Source organism: Dasypus novemcinctus, chromosome 10 (genome assembly GCF_030445035.2).
Source record: "Dasypus novemcinctus isolate mDasNov1 chromosome 10, mDasNov1.1.hap2, whole genome shotgun sequence".
In the NCBI taxonomy this organism is placed as follows: Eukaryota; Metazoa; Chordata; class Mammalia; order Cingulata; family Dasypodidae; genus Dasypus; species Dasypus novemcinctus.
In genome coordinates this window covers 19,087,863-19,108,266 of record NC_080682.1, presented here as the reverse complement: position 1 = coordinate 19,108,266, position 20,404 = coordinate 19,087,863, and the positions used below count along the sequence as shown (strand labels likewise).

General features: G+C 38.3%; 1 protein-coding gene, 1 non-coding gene and 1 pseudogene across 3 annotated transcripts; all 3 read right to left on the bottom strand.

The window, feature by feature from the left end:
- Window positions 1-231: 231 nt before the first annotated feature.
- Window positions 232-20,156, bottom strand: LOC101423027 (glycine N-acyltransferase-like). Of its 2 annotated transcripts, none has more exons than XM_004479249.5 (6): window positions 19,979-20,156; window positions 11,614-11,746; window positions 9,499-9,606; window positions 4,462-4,588; window positions 2,508-2,679; window positions 232-2,076 (listed from the first exon to the last, which is right to left on the bottom strand). In XM_004479249.5, exons 2-6 carry the CDS (start codon window positions 11,692-11,694, stop codon window positions 1,674-1,676), a joined length of 891 nt encoding a protein of 296 aa, XP_004479306.1. In that variant the 5' UTR covers window positions 11,695-11,746; window positions 19,979-20,156; the 3' UTR covers window positions 232-1,673. The 2 variants fall into 2 exon arrangements, with proteins under 2 accessions (XP_004479306.1, XP_012375398.1); XM_012519944.4 differs by lacking the exon at window positions 19,979-20,156 and adding an exon at window positions 19,844-19,867.
- LOC131280007 (thymidylate synthase pseudogene) lies at window positions 4,595-9,464 on the bottom strand (annotated as a pseudogene).
- LOC111760773 (small nucleolar RNA U13) lies at window positions 6,806-6,905 on the bottom strand. The gene has a single exon (XR_002794374.1). It is a non-coding gene; the product is annotated as a small nucleolar RNA U13 (small nucleolar RNA).
- Window positions 20,157-20,404: the final 248 nt, after the last annotated feature.

The window sequence follows — 20,404 nt, the reverse complement described above, 5'->3', positions numbered from 1 at the left end:
TATGGTCATCCCAGTTCTCCTTTGTTCTCTATTTGTTTAAAATTTTTTCCATCTTTTCACTTTTGGCCTGTTAGTATATATGGATCTAAGATGAGTCTCTTACTTGTAATTTTTAAAGTTCTGGTTTTTTTTTAATTATAAGAATTCTTAGTAGTTAGTAAGATTTCAATTTTTTTTTGCCAGAAATTCAAATACTTTAAGAGAAATCAAATTTACAGACACAACTTTAAATGTTTTAAACTGCTTAATTACATTTATTAACTGGAGGAGACATTATTTAGAAGCCCCTTAAGGAAAATTATTAAAAATTGCAGTTTTTAAATGACTTGTCAATAGAACAATAGAATTCACAAGTTGAATGCTAACCATTGGTGTCATCCATTTTTTTCACCATTCCATCTCTGTTGTGGGCTACAGCAGAAGACATAACCCTGCATCAGTTACTGAAGAATAAATAAAGTCTCCAAAGAGTCCTTAACAACATGATAGGATTGATAAGCTCAGGCTTATGCTGTAGTAATATCAACAGCAGGATGGTTTCTCCTCCCTACCTCTAAGCCTAAAGAGGACCAGAAAGCAGCAAGTTCTTAATATCAGTGGTCACCCCTTTCCAGAGATCTTTTTGCTGCCCAGCACTGCTGTTGAAAGCTGTTTTTCTTACAGTGCTGGGATGGAAAAGTGCTCCAGCCACCCTGTCCCAAATAGGATGAATATCCTTCTGGTGGTTTTCACCAACTGCCAGACTCATCCTTGACTTGATTGTCAAAGTTTTGCCATTTTGAATAGTGTGCTGAGGTCATGTAGAAGAGGAGTTAACCAAGCTGTAGTCACATTCCCCATAACCCTTGTCTTTTCTCAATAAATACCCACTTTCTGGGTCTGGTGTGCCACTTTCCACCCAATATTCTCACCCCTTGCATAGCCTATGTGGACAACATAGATTAAACTTGTACGATCAAACACAACGTATCTTCTTTTTTTGGACATTAGGATGAGTGTAGGAAGCTCAGGCTTTAGAAACAATATTGGATCATTTTCCATTGAATGGAAGTAGAGAAAGGACATGCTAATATTAATCATACTAGTTTTTTATCTTAATAAGTCTTCCTGCTATATCATACATACAGTATTTATGTAATATCTCATGAACATTTGTGTATAGTATATTTAATATTATATTTAATTACTGTAAAACAGCAATCAAAGAGGAAAGGATAATCTCTAAAGACCTACACTCTGATCACTAAAAAATAGGCCATAGAAGGAGAGAGTAATAAGTCATAACACCCCTAAAATATTACCAGCTTCTGCCAGTGTTGGCAAGTTTCTATCAACCCAAGCACTGGAATTCCAGAAGAAGGAATATGGAGCAACATGTAGCTGATGAAAGAAGTCATAAATCTGAAAGTTTGGGGAGATAAATTATGTGGGGACCACTACAGTGCTGTCTGCCCTGCTGTCTACTGAGGAAGCTAAGGAAAGTGCATGTGTGATTTGAGGGCAGGGAGAATTGTGTTCCTGCTCATCATTCATCACTGCTTCTCCATCCAGAGCCCAAACAGTGACCACTCCTTTACCATTGATTACAGTTTTTTTTTTTTTTTGTATCCAACCCTCAGCTCCTCCAAGCTCACATTCAACCAACCAACACTGTCTTGATTTCCAGGCCCACTTCACAGAGGTACACAGTTCCACTGGTTCCAGTCACAGGGCATGGGGATAGCCTTCATATTGTGAGATAATCTTTGCATAATTTTGTTGCTTTTGTCTACATGTGAATACATGGGGAAGCCAAGTTTGTTCACAGCCTGGATCTGGTAATAGATGACATAAGTGACAAGGCCCTGTCCCCGGTACTCAGGCACAGTTGCTGCAACTCGAAGCTCTCCAGTCTGGTCCATCATGGACCAGGACACAGGGGTCCCGTCAGGCCCCAGCAGGCAGAAAGTGGGGAAGGTCCGGATACAATGTTCAAGGAATCTCTGACTCCTCTCATTCCCACCGAAATGCCAGAATTTATTCACCAAGGCAGCATTGCTTACATCCAACGATGAGAGTTTGAACATCTCTAGGTTGCTATGAGAGAGCCAAGGAAAAAGCAAAAATCTATGAATATGAATTTTTATATTTATTCTTACCTCTATTTTCTTCAGAGAGAGAGTAGGCATAGGAAATAGCAAATACAAACTTCTTAAGTATGGATGAGCTTGTGAAGATAGAGGAAGAGAAAGAAGACCAGTGTTGTTGGAGGAAATGAGAAGGAAGGAAAAGGCAGATTGGAGAGCTAGCCAAGAGGCTGGATTTATAGCCTTGAAGTATTTCGGATTGTATTAAAAATGAGAAGGGAGATTAACATAGTATAAGTTACATTGTTAAAAAGATTATTCTGGTTCCTTGCAGAAAATGGCTTGTAGTGAGACCAGAGTGAGAGGACGGAGACGAGTTGGAAGGCTATTTCATTAGGAAGAGATATGAATAATACAGAGTGCCTTTTTTATCAAACTCACATGGCTTTAGGTTTCCTGTTATTAGATGATAAATTCTTTGTATCCAACAGGGAAGGAGCTAGTTTCTTTGCTGTCTCAGGCATCATATAGAGGAAGCACTGTGTATGCTTGACCTTGAAGGATTTAGTGACCGCAAGATCTTGTATCACTTCATTAAGGGTGGATTGTGAACCTAGATGGGATTATAAGGAAAGATGTAATTGCTTAAGTGTTTCCTAAGGAGAAACTCTGCAGTAGAATAAGAAGCATCTGGGATTTAGAGTCAGAAAATCTTAGGTACAGACTTGAGCTCCTTCTGTGTGGCAATGGTCATTTAGCTGGGGTTTGTGAAATTTCCCCTTTTACATAAGTGAAAACATGCTAGATGCTCACATTGTTAGTGGCAATATCAACACCAGGACCCAATATTCCAAACCACATACCAAGCAGTTTTGATAATCAAGGATATGAGTTATAAAAAATAGTAGACAGCATTTATGAGTACTTAGTGTGATCTAAGAATAGGAGATTTTTACAGTAATGGCCCAGACTTCTGTAGCAGTTTCATATGGTTACAAATTCCAGAAATAGATACTGGATTATGTTTGTACTCTGGTCTGTACCTGGGTGTAAATAATTTATGATTAGGGATTTGATTAGTCCACATATTTAGGGCATTGTGTCCATACTACTTGGTGGGTGGGGACTCACAGATAAAAGTCATGGCAGAGGACAGGGTTGGGGGTTTCTGATGTTGGAGTTTTGATGTTGGAGTTTGAATACTGAAGTCTTAAGCTGGAGCCTTGGGAAGTAAGTACACAGAGGAAAGAGAAGCAAGCCCCAGGGAAAGATGACCAGAGCCAGGAGAAGAACACAGAGAAATAGAGATGGCTCTTTAGACAGGGTAGAAACACCAGGGAGAGAGACTATCACCTGATAGTCTACAGTTGACCTTTTGGAGAGAGGCAAAATCTAGAGAGCCTCATAGTCTAAGACTGACCTTGTGGAGGAAACAGGAGCTGAGCCAGGAGGAACCCAAAAAGCCTGAAACCTGCCAGATGTAGGCAGCCATCTTGCTCTAATGTGAAAATGTGAGGGAAGTAACTTATACTTATGGTCTGGTATCTCTAAGCTCCTACCCCAAATAAATACCCTTTATAAAAACTAACCAATTTCTGGTATTTTTCATCAGCAACCTTTAACTGACCATACATCTTCTTATACCTATTCCCTGGTATTGGGGATTAAATCTTCTCTCCCACAAAGGTCATTTTCAAGTCCTAACCTCCAGTCCTTTGGGTGTGAAACCACTCACAAATAGGATCTTTGAATATGTTATTAGTTAGCGTGAGTCAAGGTGTTGACATTAACACATTTACAAATGGGACCCTTAAGATGTTATAACTTAACATATGCCCAAACTCAAAGAGAATAATGCTTAATCCAATATGGCCAAAGTTCTTAAAAGGAAAGGAAATTGGACATGGAAGTAGCTACAGAGGGAGACCAAGGAAACAGATGGTAATGTGATGGGGGAAACGACTGACTGCCAACAAGCCATCACTAGAACACTACATTTACTACATTTCAGAGAGAAGGCATGGCCTGTCAATACTTTGATTTTGACTTTCTGACCTCCATAGTGTGAGCCAATACATTCAGATTCATTAATCCAACCAGTTTTATGGTATTCGTCATAGCTGTGCAAACTAAGACATCTGTCATAGTCCTCTACTATCATGAATCTAACCTTAGCCTTGTATCTTGCTTTTCACGATGAGACAAGAGCAAATTATATGCAAGAAATTTAAAAGTGTTTGCACATTGGTGCTTGCCTGCTCTTTTTGCTTCAGCTCTATTTAAATAAACCTAGGTGAGCCTGCTTGTTGCACATGGCCCTATGACCCTCATCTCCACAGCCAACAGCCAGCACTGCTTGCCAAAACAGAGTCAGCACACATCCCACACCTCTTACTTTGGATCTGCAAATGTTGTTTCCAATTGATGACTTCTGGTAATCCACAGAATTTCTGACAGTTCTTGGGGTTGTTGGAGTAGATGTGGTAAGTATTAGTGTAGCAATCAAGGTCATCTGTCATCTCCTATTTGCATTAGGAAAAGGGAAATAAATAAAATTCTTTATATTTCATGATTGCAATGCTGATTCATAGAATTCTATTATACTGTGATATTTTTAAGCACTATAATATTGTGGGTATAAACAATTCTCTATTTCATTTCTATCCTCTCTAATCATTGTTTGTTCCTTCCTTGTGCTTGTGTTGGGTTTGGTTTGCTCCTGTTGTTCTAGATCCTCCATTTGTGATTTTCCATCTCTGATTTGAGATCTTTCCCCTTTTCCAGCAAGCATTTAGAGAGATAAATTTTCCTTTCAGCTCTATGTTGACTGCATTCCATAAGTTTTGGTATGTTGTGTTTTCATTGTCATTTGCCTCAAATATTTCCTAATTTCCCCTATGTTTTCTTCTTTTACCAACTGATGCTTTTAAATCATAAAAAAATCCTCATATTCATGAGTTTTTCAGTTCTCATTCTATTTGTTTCTGGCTTATTCCATTGTAATCAAAGAAGATACACTATATGGCCTTACTTGTAATCTTAGCCTTTTCATATATCCTCAGTGAGTTAGCCAGTCTCAAACAAGCAGCAATTATATTTGTCTGTAGCAACATCTTTTAAAGAAATGTATTTTTACATGAATAACATCTAATAGGTAATCAACAGGTTTTTTACCTAATTCCTTTTCCCTTTATCACAAATTTACCTGCCATCCAAACCTCAATCACTAACAACAGCCTAGAAATACTTGAGTCTTTAAAAGAACTTTAGACAGCCATTTCCACTTTTATAGTCAGATGAGGATTGTATTGCACAATCTGAAAATCTTTGGTTTTGAAGTTATCAATTACTTCAATGTTTCAAAGATTTTGTGATTGGGGGAAAGTACTTTTTTCTTGATGAAGTTGATTTTTCAGTGACCCCATAAGATTATGGTAAACATGTGCATCTCTCAAAGTATGTACAAAGTCACCTGACTTCAGGTTTGTGATGTCTGTGACCATGTAGGTAAACATGTCATAGGTGGTGATGTTGGAAGACATGCCACTGCTGTTACACCTGGCATGAAAGCTCACTATTGCCCATGTAGAACTGGCAAAGGGTTTGGCATGGTGGCAGTACCATCAGAGGAAGATCTTTTGAATTCCAAGAATGCATAATGATTTTTCTCTTGTTTGGGTTGGTTTTGATTGTGTCAATCAAATTCTGCAGAAGGTCTACTCCTTGGCCTGAATAATCTGAATTCATATCTTTTATTCAGTCCCAAAATGCTTCCACTGAAAACCATAAGCTAGGCCCAAGTTTTCTTCTTCTCTGGTGGAGAATTGCAGGCTGTCCAAAAAGTCATGGAATCCTCTGAAAGTGATGTATTTCCATTCTTTTGGAAGAATGTTCTTTATTATTTGTGGATCCCTTGATATACCATAGCAGCTCCTCCAAATGTTGTTACAGAATACACTTTTTGGGGTCAGTAGTGGAAACCCATGTCTCAGTCTCTACTGAGTCTGCTGGTCCATGTGGTCCTCCTTCCTGGAGCCCCAGGGAAGAATGTGCTGGCTCTGCCTCAGGTACTGCAGTTCCCCTTGGGGCCATGGCTGCTATGATGAGAGAGCCTCTGAGTCGGTCCCTGAGTTTGCAGACTCCTCACTAGAGCTCCTTTGGTTACTGTATGCATGGAATATTTTTTTCCAGCATTTCACATTCAACTTACTGTATATTTGAAGTTTTAAAAAAGATTTATTTATTTATTTCTCTCCCCACCCCCACCCCAGTTGTCTGTTCTCCATGTCTATTTGCTGCATCTTCTTTGTCCACTTCTGTTGTTGTCAGTGGCACGGGAATCTGTGTTTCTTTCTGTTGCATAATCTTGTGTCAGTTCTCCGTGTGTGGCACCATTCCTGGGCAGGCTGCATTTTCTTTCGTGCTGGGCGACTCTCCTTATAGGGCTCCTTGCACGTGGGGCTCCCCTACGTGGGGGACACCCCTGTGTGGCATGGAACTCCTTGCATGCATCAGCACTGCACATGGGCCAGCTCCACACGGGTCAAGGAGGCCCAGAGTTTGAACCCAGGACCTCCCATGTGGTAGACTCATGCCCTAACCACTGGGCCAAGTCCGCCGCCTGTATATTTGAATTTAAGGGAGTGTCTTGTACACAGCATGTGTTAGGTCATGCTTTTGTCCATTCTGCCACCTCTGGCTTTTGACTGGCAGGTCAAATCCATATTTTTTTTTTTTCACGTGAGATGGTATAAGGGATAATGTGCAAGATTTGAGGGAGGTTGATCTCACACAACCAGATGAATATTCACTCATCATGTTTATGAACCACACAAGAATCTGAATCCATTTTTTTTTTAAATAACTGCCATTAATGCAGTACTTTCTTCTTCCTTCTTGCCACTTGGTCTTTGTAAAACTTGGACCATTTTTGTCCCTCAACTCCTCTATTACTGCCTACATTCATACTTATTTAATTCTTTGTGGTAAACAATTTTGAGCCTCTTCTCATTTTCTTCCACTTATATAGTTTTAGATATTATCATTGTGTTTATCATGGAACTTTAATTTAATTTCCTAAATCTATGACATTCATGTTTGATTTGATACTAACTTAACAATGTTTATATATGCAAACTATATTCCTATTCCCCTGTCTCCCACCTTTTTGTTGTATTTGTTATAAATCATGTCTTTATATATTGTATACACAAAAACATAGATTTATCACTATTTTTTATGCATTGTAGTTTAGAAACTGCAAGAAGTAAAAAGAAAAAGAAAAAAAGTGAATTATACATGAAAATCCAACTACCCATATAATTACCTTTACTGGAGGTCCTTATTTCTTTAGGCCACTTCAATCCACTGTCTTGTGTCCTTTCCTTTTTGTTTGAAGAACTCCCCTTAGCATTGCTTATAGGGAAGGTCCGGTAGTGATGGGCTTCCTCAGCTTTTGTTTATCTGGGCATGTCTTAATCTCTCCTTTATTTTTGAAAGACTGCCTTCCTGGACATAGAATACTTGGTTGGCAATTATTTTATTTTAACTCACTGTCTTCTTGCCTCCATGGTTTCTGATAAGGAAGTGCCACTTAATCCTATTGGGGCTCCAACATTCATGCCATGTTGGTTTTACTCTTGCAGCTTTCATAGCACTGTACTTGTCCTTGGCATTTGACTGTTTAACCACAATATGTTGGAATATGGTTTTCTATGAGTTTATCATGGTTGGTATTGTTGAATGTATGTATTCATGTCTTTCATTAAATTTAGTAAGAATTATGCCATTATTTCTTTGAATATTCGTTCTACTTTCTCTCTTTCTTCTCCTTCTAGGACCCCCATAAAGCATGTTTGTGTACTTAACAGTGTCTCACAGGTCTCATACTTTGTTTACATTTCTTCATTCTTTTTTCATTCTGCTCTTTTGCCTGAATCATTTGAATGGTCTTACAATTCACTCATTCTTCTGTCATCTCCAATATTTTGTTGAAACCCTCCTAGGACTTTTCTATTCTAGTTGTTGTGGTCTTCAATTGCAGTATTTTGTTAGCTTCCTTTTTATTCTTTACATCTATTTATTGATAGTCTCAAACTTTTCATTTATCACATTCCATATATCTTTAGTTCTTTCTCTTATTTTCCTTTATCTACTAGAGCATATTGAAGATCATTTTTTTTTAAGTCCTTGTTTGATATGTCCAAAGTCTGGTTTTCCTCACTGATGACTTCCAAAGTTTTATCTTCTTTCTTTGCATGGACCATTATTTTCTGTTTCTTTGTTTGTTTTGTAATATTCTGTTGCACAGTTGCACAGTACATTTTAATATACAGTACATTCTGTTGCACAGTACATTTTAATATATTAATAGGCTAACTCTGGAATTTAGTCCCTGATCTCTCTGTCCCTTAATTGTCTATCCAGTTAGTGATGGGATAGATAGTTTTTGAGTGCTAGTATCTTAAAAAATACAAATGATCCAAGGAATAAATGCCTTTCATAGTCCTTAAACATTGTCATTTAATTGGCTTGTGTTCTTCTTTAGAGTTTAGCCCTCTTACCAAAAAAATCATCATGCTTCCTGGTCTGGGCATGCATTTATGACCTTAAGAATTCCTCCTTTTATAGGTATTTGAAAACCCCTTCTAATCCCTATGGAGTAGGCTTTTCTCCCTTTCCAAGTATACTGTTACATGTCTTAATACCAGTGATCTGTTACGGAGTCCGCTTCAGTTGTTTGCCTCTTAAACTGCTTTAGCTGTCTATTAGCTACTTCTGCCTATAGGACAAGTTCTGGGAAGGCAATCCAGAGATGAGTGTCCTGGTTCAGTTCTTGAAGTGTCCATTCAATACATTGGCAACAACATGCAGGCACCCCAATATATTTAAACAGGTTATGACTAATCCATCTGGAACAAGACCAGGAATCAAAAATTAGAGCACAAGTCAACTGCACACAATTCAGTAGAAGGTTGAGGGAGGGGGCAGCAAGAGAAGCACAAGCTTCTCCTAAATATTTTTCTTGATTCAATGCTTGCCTTGTAACTGCAACACTCTATCTTTTCTGGAGTACCAAGGAAAATGGTTCTGCAAGTATTTGCTAGCTGTTCAAAGATTCTGTGGAGGATAGAACCCTGGAACATCTATGCTGCTGTCTTGGTCAACTAGATGTCCACATCTAATTTTTACCAGTTTATGCCTGGGCTATTTCTGTATCTTGTAGATCTTCTGTTTTTGCATATCTCACACCATATTATACCTTGTTTAAGTATCTGCTTCTCCAAGCTATGGGCTTCTTGAGCACAGGGACTTGGTTATCATCCCCATGATTAATCTCTAGTTCCCCAGTGTCTGCCACATTGCAAGGTACATGGTAGGCACACAGCAAATATAAAATAAAAGCATATTCATTCCACCACTGACATCTTACCTGCTCCTGAGGTCGGACAACCACTGTATTAAAATCAGGCCAATTGTCTACCAGCACATTTAGTTTGAATGGGTTTCCCTGCTTAATGTGGAAGACAGTTCCATAAACCTGTAACATTCCAAGAAATAGGAGGGTTGCCATATTAGGAAGTGATAGCCAAGTGCCTTTTGTTTGAACAAGATAAGGTTTATTTCTATAAAATCATGGAGTTTTATGTTTTAGAAGTATCTAGATCAAACAATCTTTATATAATATTTTTACTTTATATGGAAAAAGTACTTCCCCATCAAAGTATGGACTCATACATGTATATTGGAAAATACATAACACTTAAAATTAATAATTTAAAAAATGCCACTCTTTGTTATAGGATTTCATATTACCTTGCCCAGACCTTTCTTTCATTCATGCACATGGAGGAACACAATTTTATGAAAACGAAATTCCCTGTTACATATTATTTTGAAATCTGATTTATTCCCCCTTAATACAAAGTGGGCCTTTTTCTATGTTAATGAATGCAAATACTTTCTATAATTTTCAGATGGCTGCATAAGTTTCTACTATATGGATGTATTATCTTACCACTTCTGAATTAATTGCTTTGGGAGTATGACTGAGAAGCTTATGTTGCTATGAAAGATATAGATCTTCATGGGAGCTCCATGAAAGTTACAATTTTTAGTCCCAAGTATGAGCTATTTATATGGTTTTTAAAATTTTTTATTTTTTAGGAGGTACCAGAGATTGAACCCAGGACCTCATACATGCAAAGCAGGTGCTCAATCCCTGTGCTACACCCACTTCCCTATGTATATGCTTTTAAGACCAGTGCAACTCCTCAGGAATTCTCCATAAGCACAAGATAACCTGAAAACTGGTAGACTACCTCACATTCAAGCTCTAGTGCAAAAGGATCAGTAACATTTATGAGAAAGGGAATACCCATACTAAGAGAACCTCTTATTCTGGAGACATGGATGGACTAAAAGAGAGGATTGTATCATTTCTATTTGTTGCTGTTGACCATCCACTTAAACAAAAAGTATTTTAAAATTTCTAGTTCCTAATATCAATTCCTATTTTTTTCAACAGGAAGGTAGACAGAGAGCTGAAATGAACTCTCTAGTTTATATCCTTGGCCCAGGAGTGAACAGCTGGGCAAGCCATTCAAGTTTTCTATCCTCAGATCCATCATCTATAACATAGGAAATGTAGTGGTACTTTCTTCATAGGGCCTGATAATTATACAAGCTAATGAATATAAGGTACTTATCACACTGTAAGAAACAAGGTATTATGCAGGAAATGTTTGGTAATTCTACCACTACTTCTATGTGGCTAGTATGCCTGAAGCTGAAGGTGGTTGGTTTTGGAGCTGGGTAGTTGGTCATGAAGAGTTATCTGTTTTCATTAGCTGAAGAAGAAGCTTCAGATAGCCTAGTCACCAGCACCAGTCACCCCTCTGAGTAATGGTAACACACACACGTACACATATGTGTGTATGCACATGTACCTCCTCACACACTACCTGTGCATGAATCCAACTCCCTTGCAACTTACATCATTGCAATGAGAAAATCTATACTTTATAATAATTTCTAAATCTATCTAAGTGACTTATTTGTAAATCACAATCATCAAAGTTTTCTGAAATAGAATTTGACCTGTTACCATGTTTCTAGAAGAGATATGGTTAGTCTATTACCTGGAAAGTGTTCCTTTAGGGAAAATAATTTAAACATTAATATGTACTCACACCCAACTTTGAGCTCTGGGCAAAATCTACATTTATTATGAAATGTTCCTTGTAAAGAAATAAAGAACTGTTTTTGAGTCAGGACAGAACTAAATTCAGTTCAGTCACAATCATACCTCTATTCATATCAGAGCATTGCAACCCACTATTTGTGGAATATTGGGCAAATCATCCAATAAGCCTCTGTTTTCTCCATATTCTTCAAGTATCTTAAAACAAGGTAAAGCAATTGAAATAAAAGAAAACATGTAATAGTACTGGTCACAGAATAGATGATAAGAAATTATTAGACTCTTTTCCCCTTCTTTCACAGGATGTTGCACTTCTTTACTCCCTTCAGAATTTTCAATCCTCACCTTTAAGGATTCGGGAAGACTCTTCCTTAAGGATTTCTCCAGAGTCTGTAGCATCTTGGCACCTTGCAATATGATCATCATGGAGGATACCTACCTTGAGAGATATCCAAGAAACAGCCAAGAATGGGAAGAGCTGGAGAAGAATCAGAAAGAAGAGTAACATGATCTACGCTATTGGCCTGAATTTTCTTAAGTATTTCTTCACTGGGTCACTTCACTAAAGTTCTCACCAACTCCAAGGAGAAATGAGACTGGTAGAAATCACAGAGGTCTCATTCTGAAATTTTCAGTTCACTTCCTTACTTTACATTCATTGGCTTCTCTTTTAATGAACAAACACATTGAAAAATATATATAACATTTTTTGCAGTTAAATGTTATCAGTAACTCTCCTGACTCTACCAGTAGCAAACTGTGCAACCTTGAGAAAGTTTCTTAGCCTCTTTACACCTTGGTTTCCTCATTGGTAGATAGGATAATAACCCTGCCAAACTCACAGAATTTTTGTCATGATTAAAGAAATTAATAAATGCAAAATAGTTTAAGGGGTATCTATCTCATGCTATTTTATCACTACTTCCATTCTTCTCATTCTCTTCCTCCTTCTTCTGTGACAGTCAACCTCATAGTGATTAAAATCAGTCCATTGGTTTGCTCTTCTTCTATATTGATGAAATAGGAAATATCTTTAATATCTACAATGAATAATGCCCTCTGGACTTGTGCCATGAAATGATATGGGAATATGTGTGAATGGACATAAATTTTCCTCTTTTTCTTCTCCTCTTTCTTCACTTTCCTTTGTTCCTCTGTATTCCCCCTTCCTACTCCTTCCTCCTATTCTTAATGGCACCCAGCTCTCAAGAGCCAAAGTTATGCTTATATTGTAAGTTCTATATTAGTTGATTACTCTCCAACTCATTAAAAAAAAACCTGAGATTCCAGTGTATTACAGAAATGAATGTAGCATACCAAAACACATGAGGAATTCAAGGCAACATGGAAATGAATATAAGGAATTAATAAAAAACTAGGAATTAGTTCACATCGAATCTAATAAAGTCTTTTTTTGTGAGTGAAAACATGATTAAAATTGACTCTTATTTTCTTGGCAGTCTAAGCAAAAAATGAAATATAATCAGAATAATAAATAACTATAATAGTTGACATTAGATAAAAACTAAACCAATAGTTACTCAGAACAATAGAATCTAGTAATGAAGAGTGTGGACTCTGCTTCTTGCATGGAAACAACCAGATCCTAGGTCTTCCACTCTAGCTTTACAACCTTGGGAAAGTTTACTTAATCTCTAAGATAATCTTTATATGCAGTATGTTTTTGGCTTCCAGGCTGCTATGACAAATATCAAAAATAGAGTTAGCTTAACAACAAGCATTTATTGTCATGCTATTTTGGGGCTAAAAGTATTCCAAAATCAAGACATCAGTAAGGATGTAAGGCAGCAAGATGGCATCAGTTTAAATGTGCATTCATCATCTCTTGCAATAAAATGGCAGAATGTGGACAAGATCCTCTCTGAGTGAGCTCTTTAGAGAACTCACAGAGTAGGAGGCTTCAGGGCATTGATCTGGACAAAGAGATAAATTGCACGAGGCAAAACCCCGAGTTTCTTGACCCAGAGGCTGGAAACTGTGGGAGGACTAAATCCCACCCTCAAGGCAAAAAGTTGTGATGAGCCCCAATTCCTGCTATCCACTGCGGGGAGGGAGCATTCTTTGAGAGTGAGAGGGTTATGGCAAAGAGTGGAGAGGGTTTTCCTTTCCATGGGTTTGATTGCTTGGACCCTCTTTGAGATTTGAAGAGCATATCAGCTGTTTCAAGGTGGCACCAGGGAAGAGGGGAGAGGTGAATTTCCTGGGACAGCCTGATATGCCTAATCGTCCTAGCATAGAGAAACTTGGCCTGGGAGAGGGTGGAGTAAGCAATTAACTAGTCCCTTGCTGAAAACTATCAAAATTTTAACTAAGGGAAGGAGTAGGAAGCATTTAATAAGCTTCCAAGAGCCAATATAGAACTTATATTGGAATATACTATACGGAAGCAACTATAGGACCTTATAATAGGAAATGGCTTCATGATTTCACATCCAAAGCATGAGCATCAAGAGAAAAAATAGATAAATGGGATGTCCTCAAAATCAAAACCTTCTGCACCCCAAAGGAGTTTGTCAAGAAAGTGAAAAGACAGCCTACCCATAGTGAGGAAATATTTGGTGACCGTATGTCTGATAGGAGCCTACTATCCAGCATATATAAAGAAATCCTATATCTTGAAAATGAAAAGACAAACAACCCATTTTAAAAATGGGCAAGTGATGTGAACAGAAACTTCTCCAAAGAAATATAAACATCTAAGAACCACATGAAAAGATGCTCAACATTAATATTAGACAAATGCCAATGAAAACTACAATGAGATACTATCTTGTACTTTTAGACTGGTGGCCATTGAAAAAATAGAGGACTACAAATGTTGGATAGGCAGTGCAGAAATGGGAATCCTCATCCACTGCTGGTGGGAATGTATAATGGTGAAGCCATAGTGGAGGACACTATGGCAATTCCTCAAAATACTAACTATAGATGTGCCATATGATCCAGCAATTCCACTGCTGGGTATATACCCTGAAGGACTGAAAGCAAGGACATAAACAGATATATGCACATCAATATTCATAGCAGGATTATTCACTATTGTCAAAAGTTGGAATCAACCCAAATGCCCATCAACAGATGAATGAATAAGCAAAATGTGGTATATACATAAAATGGAGTATTACTCAGCTGTAAGAACTAAACAGTACTCACACACAGGATAACATGAATGAATCTTGAGGACGTTATGTTCAGTGAAGCAAGCCAGGCATTGAAAGACAAATATTACATGGTCACTCTGATGTGAATTAAGCAAACCAAGCAGACTCAGAGAGCTAGAGTTTGGAAGATAGTTTTATAGGAAATTGAAAGGGAGAAGGTTATGAGCCAACACCCATATGGGTGAAAACTATGATAAGGTGGAAGTGAGTAGTCCAATGAAGGGATATGACAGCAGTTTAGTGATACTATTGGGTTGGATGGTACGAGCTGCACAGGGTTTAGGGTGGGGAGGAGGGGTTGGATGCTCCACAGAACTGGAGTGAGGGTTTAGCAAGGGAGCAGGTGAACACTGGGGATTGGTGGGTACATGGTTGAAACTACAATGTTGAGAAAGCTGTTTGGGCAATATGACAAGGAAAGGTAACTGGTTTAAAATATTACATGGAAGGGCAGCTGGGGCAGGGTGCATCTGGGACAGTCTTCTAGAGAAGGTGTGAAAGGTCATTTTGTAATAGTGTGTTTTATCAGAGGGGGGAGACACACATAATGAGTGGGAAGGAGTTGGACTTCCATTGTTGGGAAGCCTTATATGTTCTCAAGTAGAGGGGAGGGTGTCTCTCCAGAGACTGGGCTGTTCCTTGTAGAGGAGGACAGAGTAGTGTGTCAAGCCCTCAGCATTGTTGTAAGTATCTATGAATCTTGTCCTTCAAGGAATGAAGCCTAGTGGTCTCTGTGGGCTCTGAGGGGAGGGACAGGGAGGAATAGAATAGATGGAAGAGGATTTATTTAGGGGACAATGGAAATGTTCTGCATGATCTTGCAGGGATGGGTACAGACCATGCTAAATTTCATCCAAAATTTATAGAAGTATATGGTCTAAAATGTAAACTTAATGTAAACCAGTGACTACAGTTTGTAGCTATTGTTCAATATTTGTTACATCAGTTTTAACAAATGTACCATCCATCATGTAAAAATGTTATTAATAGGGAAGGGGAAAAAGGGAAAGGATGTTGCATGTATGCAAGTCCCATATATTCTGTATGTGACATTCCTATGACTTAAAACTTCTTCGAAGAAAAAATGCAAAAACGGAAGACACTGGTGAAGAAATGGAAGAACATGCCACTATACATACAGGACAACAAATATTACAGTCATGAAAGGCAAAACATCAAAAAATAATTTTGTAAATTTTTATAAATACTTGTCATTTTTGGTATCCCAATTTATTTGACTTTATTTCAGTTGTAGCTTTTCTAAGTTATTATGTATTTTATTTCTTATGTTTAAACCTATCATTATTATTAGTATTTTTTAAAGTTTTATTTATTTTTATTTCTTTATTTCCTCTTCTCTCACCACTCCCCATTGTCTGCTCTCTGGGTCCATTTGCTATGTGTTCTTCTGTGCCCACTTTGGATTCTTTTCAGTGGCACCAGGAATCTGTGTCTCTTTTTGTTGTGTTATTTTGCCTCCATGTGGGGGCAACTCTCCTGGCAGGTTGCACTTTTTTCGTGCAGGGTGGCTCTCCTTACAGGATGCACTCCATGCATGTGGGGAAATGTAAATGAAATCTTATTTTACCATCTGGTTTTCATCTACTCTCTTACGTGTTTCTGTTACTACTCTCCACCATGTATTGTCTGGATATTGTTTCAACACAGTCTTTATTGTAACACCCCTGGCTTTTTATTTCCTGTCTGCAATTCCCTGTTCTGTGCTTTCTAAGTCCAGCTTCTACTCACCTGGAAAGTCTAGCTTATGGTCCTGTCATTCTTTATTGACTCCTCTTGCCCTTCACTTCAAGCAGAAAACATCACTTCTTTTTAAAATTCTGCAGTAAATGTTTAGGCATATCTCATTGCAGAATTGGGTTATAGCTTTCTTTCCTAAGTAGTGAACTCTTCTGGAACAGGAAACTCATCTTAATTTTTCCCCATCTATAACAGTTTGATATTATTGATTAATTCCAAAAGGAAATATCAGATTAAGATTGTAAACTGTTCTTTACCTTTGAGCATATTAGAGTGTACTGGATTTAGAGGTTTTACTTTTCATTGATAAAATAATGATTACGACTTGGATTGGTATATCAGTAGTACATTGTATCCCTGCCCCCTTGATTGGTGGGAACTTACAGAGAAACCCCAATACAGAGAAGGGAGGCTGGATTTTTGAACTGGAGCCCTGGGAAGTAAGCAAACAGATTAGCTTGTTTGAAATGAATCAGAGAAGGCCCCGGGAAGAGAGATGAACCATTCACCTGATAGTTTTTTAGCTGCAGAGACCAGAGAATGAGCTGCTAAACCCAGTAGAGGCAAGCCCTGGGAAGAGAGGAACCCAAGAAGCCTGAATCCATGCAGATGTTGGCAGTCATCTTACTCCAACACATGGCAGTAGACAGGTGAGGGAAGTAACTTGTGCTTTATGACCTAGTAACTGTAAGATTCTACCCCAAATAAATACCCTTTATAAAAGCCATCAGGGAGGCAGATGTGGCTGAAGTAATGAGGCCTCTGCCTGCTATGTGATAGCACCTGGGTTTGATCCCTGAGTCCTCCTGGTGAAGAGAAGAGGTCTGTCTGCACCATGAGCTGTTCTTGGCCAGCTGAGAGCTCACCTGGCAAGCCTAGTGCCCATGTGGTGTTTCCATGGTGAGTTGAGAGCACACATGGTGAGTTGAGTGCTCATGTGAGTGCCCGCATGGTGAGCCAAGTGCCTGTGTGACAAGCTGAATGTCCGCACAGTGAGCCGAGTGCCCACATGAGTGGCTGGGTGGTGAGCAAGTGCCCGTGCAGTGAGCCAATGTCTGCATGGTGAGCTGAGTGTCTCTGTAAGTGCCCAAGTAGTGAACCAGATTCCACATGGTGAACCAGTGCTTGTGTAAGTCACACAGCAAGATGATGATGCAATAAAAGAGAGACGAAGGTGAGAGTCAAGATGAAGCATGGCAAAGACCAGGAACTGAGGTGGCACAATTGATGGGAAACTCTCTCCAAATCAGGGGCCCAGGATCAAATCCCAGTGAATCATTGAAGAAAAAAAAAGTGAGAAGAGAAGACTAAAATAGAAATAGATACAGATGATCATGAAGTGAAAGGACATGGTCAGCAAGGCATGAAAGGGGGCATGAGAGAGAGAGGGGAAGATTTAAAAAAAGGCCAACAGATTGCTGGTATTTTGTGTCAGCACCCCTTTGGCTGACTAATACACCATGATTAACATTTATCACAGTATTTGGCAACATAGCAGGCCCTCAATAAATGGGTGGAGGACTTATTTTTAATTCATAAAATGCTTGCATTAATTGGTTTAGTTGCTCCATCTTCCAAAGGCAAAGATTAATGTGTTTATTCAATCCACACGTGTGTATTATGTGCCTAATACATACTGGAATATGAAAGTTTTGCCACCATCTTGGACTGTTATGCCTTTAAGAAAACCCAGAAAAAGGTAGAAGTGCCTGTGACATGTATTTCTCAGGATCTTTAAGCTGTAGAAATTTAAGATTCCTGAAGGCTAATCTTTTCCTTATTTTAGAAACATCTCACTAGGAAGTTACATGAGTATAATATGCAAAGTAGAACTTGATGCCAGATCCATGGATTATAATATTATTGTATTTCTTGCAAAGTATATATTTTGGAACCACCCTCCAAGCATACACACATATACTGACAACCAAATATGGTGCCTGATAGGGTAAATTGAAAACTTCTGAGACTGAGATTCTCTGGGAAATCTGATGCACTTATTCTGAGCTGGTTTCATTGGGCAAAAGGTAAAATCCTTGATTTTTGATCTAGTCATTCTGAAATTGGGAATTTATCCAAGGAAAACAATTTAAAAGAAGAAAGAAGCTCTAAGCAGAATTTTTTTTCTTTGTTAGAGAATTTGTGGTTTTACAGAACAATCGTGCATAAAATACAGAATTTTCATTTACTCCCCTAATTTGAACACCTTGCATTGATGAGGAACATTTGTTACAATTGATGATAGAACATTTTTATAAGTGTAGTATTAACTATAGTCCATGGTTTAACTTAATGTCCACTGTTTGTGTAGTGCAGTTCCATGGATTTTCTTAAAAAAATGTATTATGTTACCATAAATAGAATCTGACTTTTCCCTTTTTAAAAAAAATGTGTTTTTTTAAATTTCTCTCTCCTTCTCCTCTCCCACAGTTGATTGTGTATCCATTCACTGGGTGCTTTTCTGTGTCTGCCTGCATTCTTGTCATCAGCATTGAGAACCTGTATCATTTTTTGGTTGCATCATCTTGCTACATCAGCTCTCTGTATGCAGCACCACACCTGGACAGGCTGTGTTTTTTTTCACAATGGGTGGCTCTCCTTGAGGGATCACTCCTTGTGCGTAGGGTTCCCCTATGAGGGGACACCCTGCATGGCATGGCACTCCTTGCATACATTAGCACTGTGCATGGGCCAGCTCACTACATGGGTCAGGAGGTCCCATGTTTGAGCCCTGGACCTCCTATGTGGTAGGTGGACAGTTGAGCCAAACTTGCTTCCCTGTCTTTTCTCTTTTTAATCACATTCCAATATGTATTTCAGTGTTGTTAATTACTTTCACAATGTTGTGTTACGATCACCACCATCCATTACTGAAACATTCCCATTATTCCAAGTAGGAACCATGTACTTTGAAGCCTTAATTTCCCATTTCTTATCCTCATCCTAGTAACCTGTATCCTAGATTCTGACCCTATGAGTCTAAGTAGAATTTTATAAAGCCACACAAACATATGAAAGGACTGAGTAAAATCCCAATGCTTAGCAATAAGGAAAGATAATATATAATCTATGAAGATGTTGCAATTCTAAGGCACTAACATAACACCCATACACATGGACATGTGGGAGAGTATTAAAATCAAATTGGAAAAGGTATGGATAAAACAATTCATATATACCATGTACATAAGCATACATTTAGAAGAGAAAAGTAAAATGCAAAAAATAAACAGGTTGTGGTACGAGCATTATTAATGAACCCTTTAAAGCACATTTGTTTTTATATGAATTAAATAAGTAATAAATTAGGCTGTATTCTTGCCATTTTCATACACTTATTTCCTTTCACTTTAAGCATGACTTGATTGCTTCTCAGTCATTCAGGAACAAAGCACCTACCTTTAAATGTAACCAGAAGGATTAAGTTAAGGCTTGCATAGTGTCTACACATATTAAATGCTAAATAAATGTAACTTGGATGAGTCTCTTTCCTTCTGAGTTCACCAACTGCTTCCAGAATGGGACTAAATCCATCCACATGAATTTATTAGCTCATGGTAGAAATCTCTAAGAATTTTTCATTAAATCTAACAAATTGCTATCTAAAGAATAGATACTAGATTTATTCTTCTTACCTTGGAGTGATTCCTTTTCTTTGGGTATAATTTCTAGTATATTCTTAGTATAACTCAGTAAGGCCATTTTGATTCGTCTCTTCTGCAGTGGGTGTCAAAAAGCAATGATTACTTTTTTTTGAGATGAGTCCTCACCTGGAAAGCTGTCTCCACACCAATCCGCACAGAAATCCCCAGAAACAAATGAAGAACAGCAGTCTTGTAGAAAGCGTAATCTCCTCTGATGCAGTCCGTTCAGCGGGGGTTTATAAAAAGCATTATGGTATCTCCTCTCCAGAAATGGTTGGGTCAAGGCTACTAATGTGGAGTTTGCACTAAACTGGCTGGCAAAAATTCAGCTCTTCACCTCTGAGTTAATGTTCAAGAAGCAGGTTTTGCAATATGGAGAGGCTGGCAGTACACCTGATCTCCACTCTCCCATATTGCCAGTCATGTTTGCCTCCATAGACCCTGCCAATTATTTGCTATGTGACACCAGTAGGCCAGAGAATGGGAAGGAGGATTAGATTATGTGGGTAATATTCCCTTCCTCCTCTTACTTTTTTCAAATTTCTACAACAG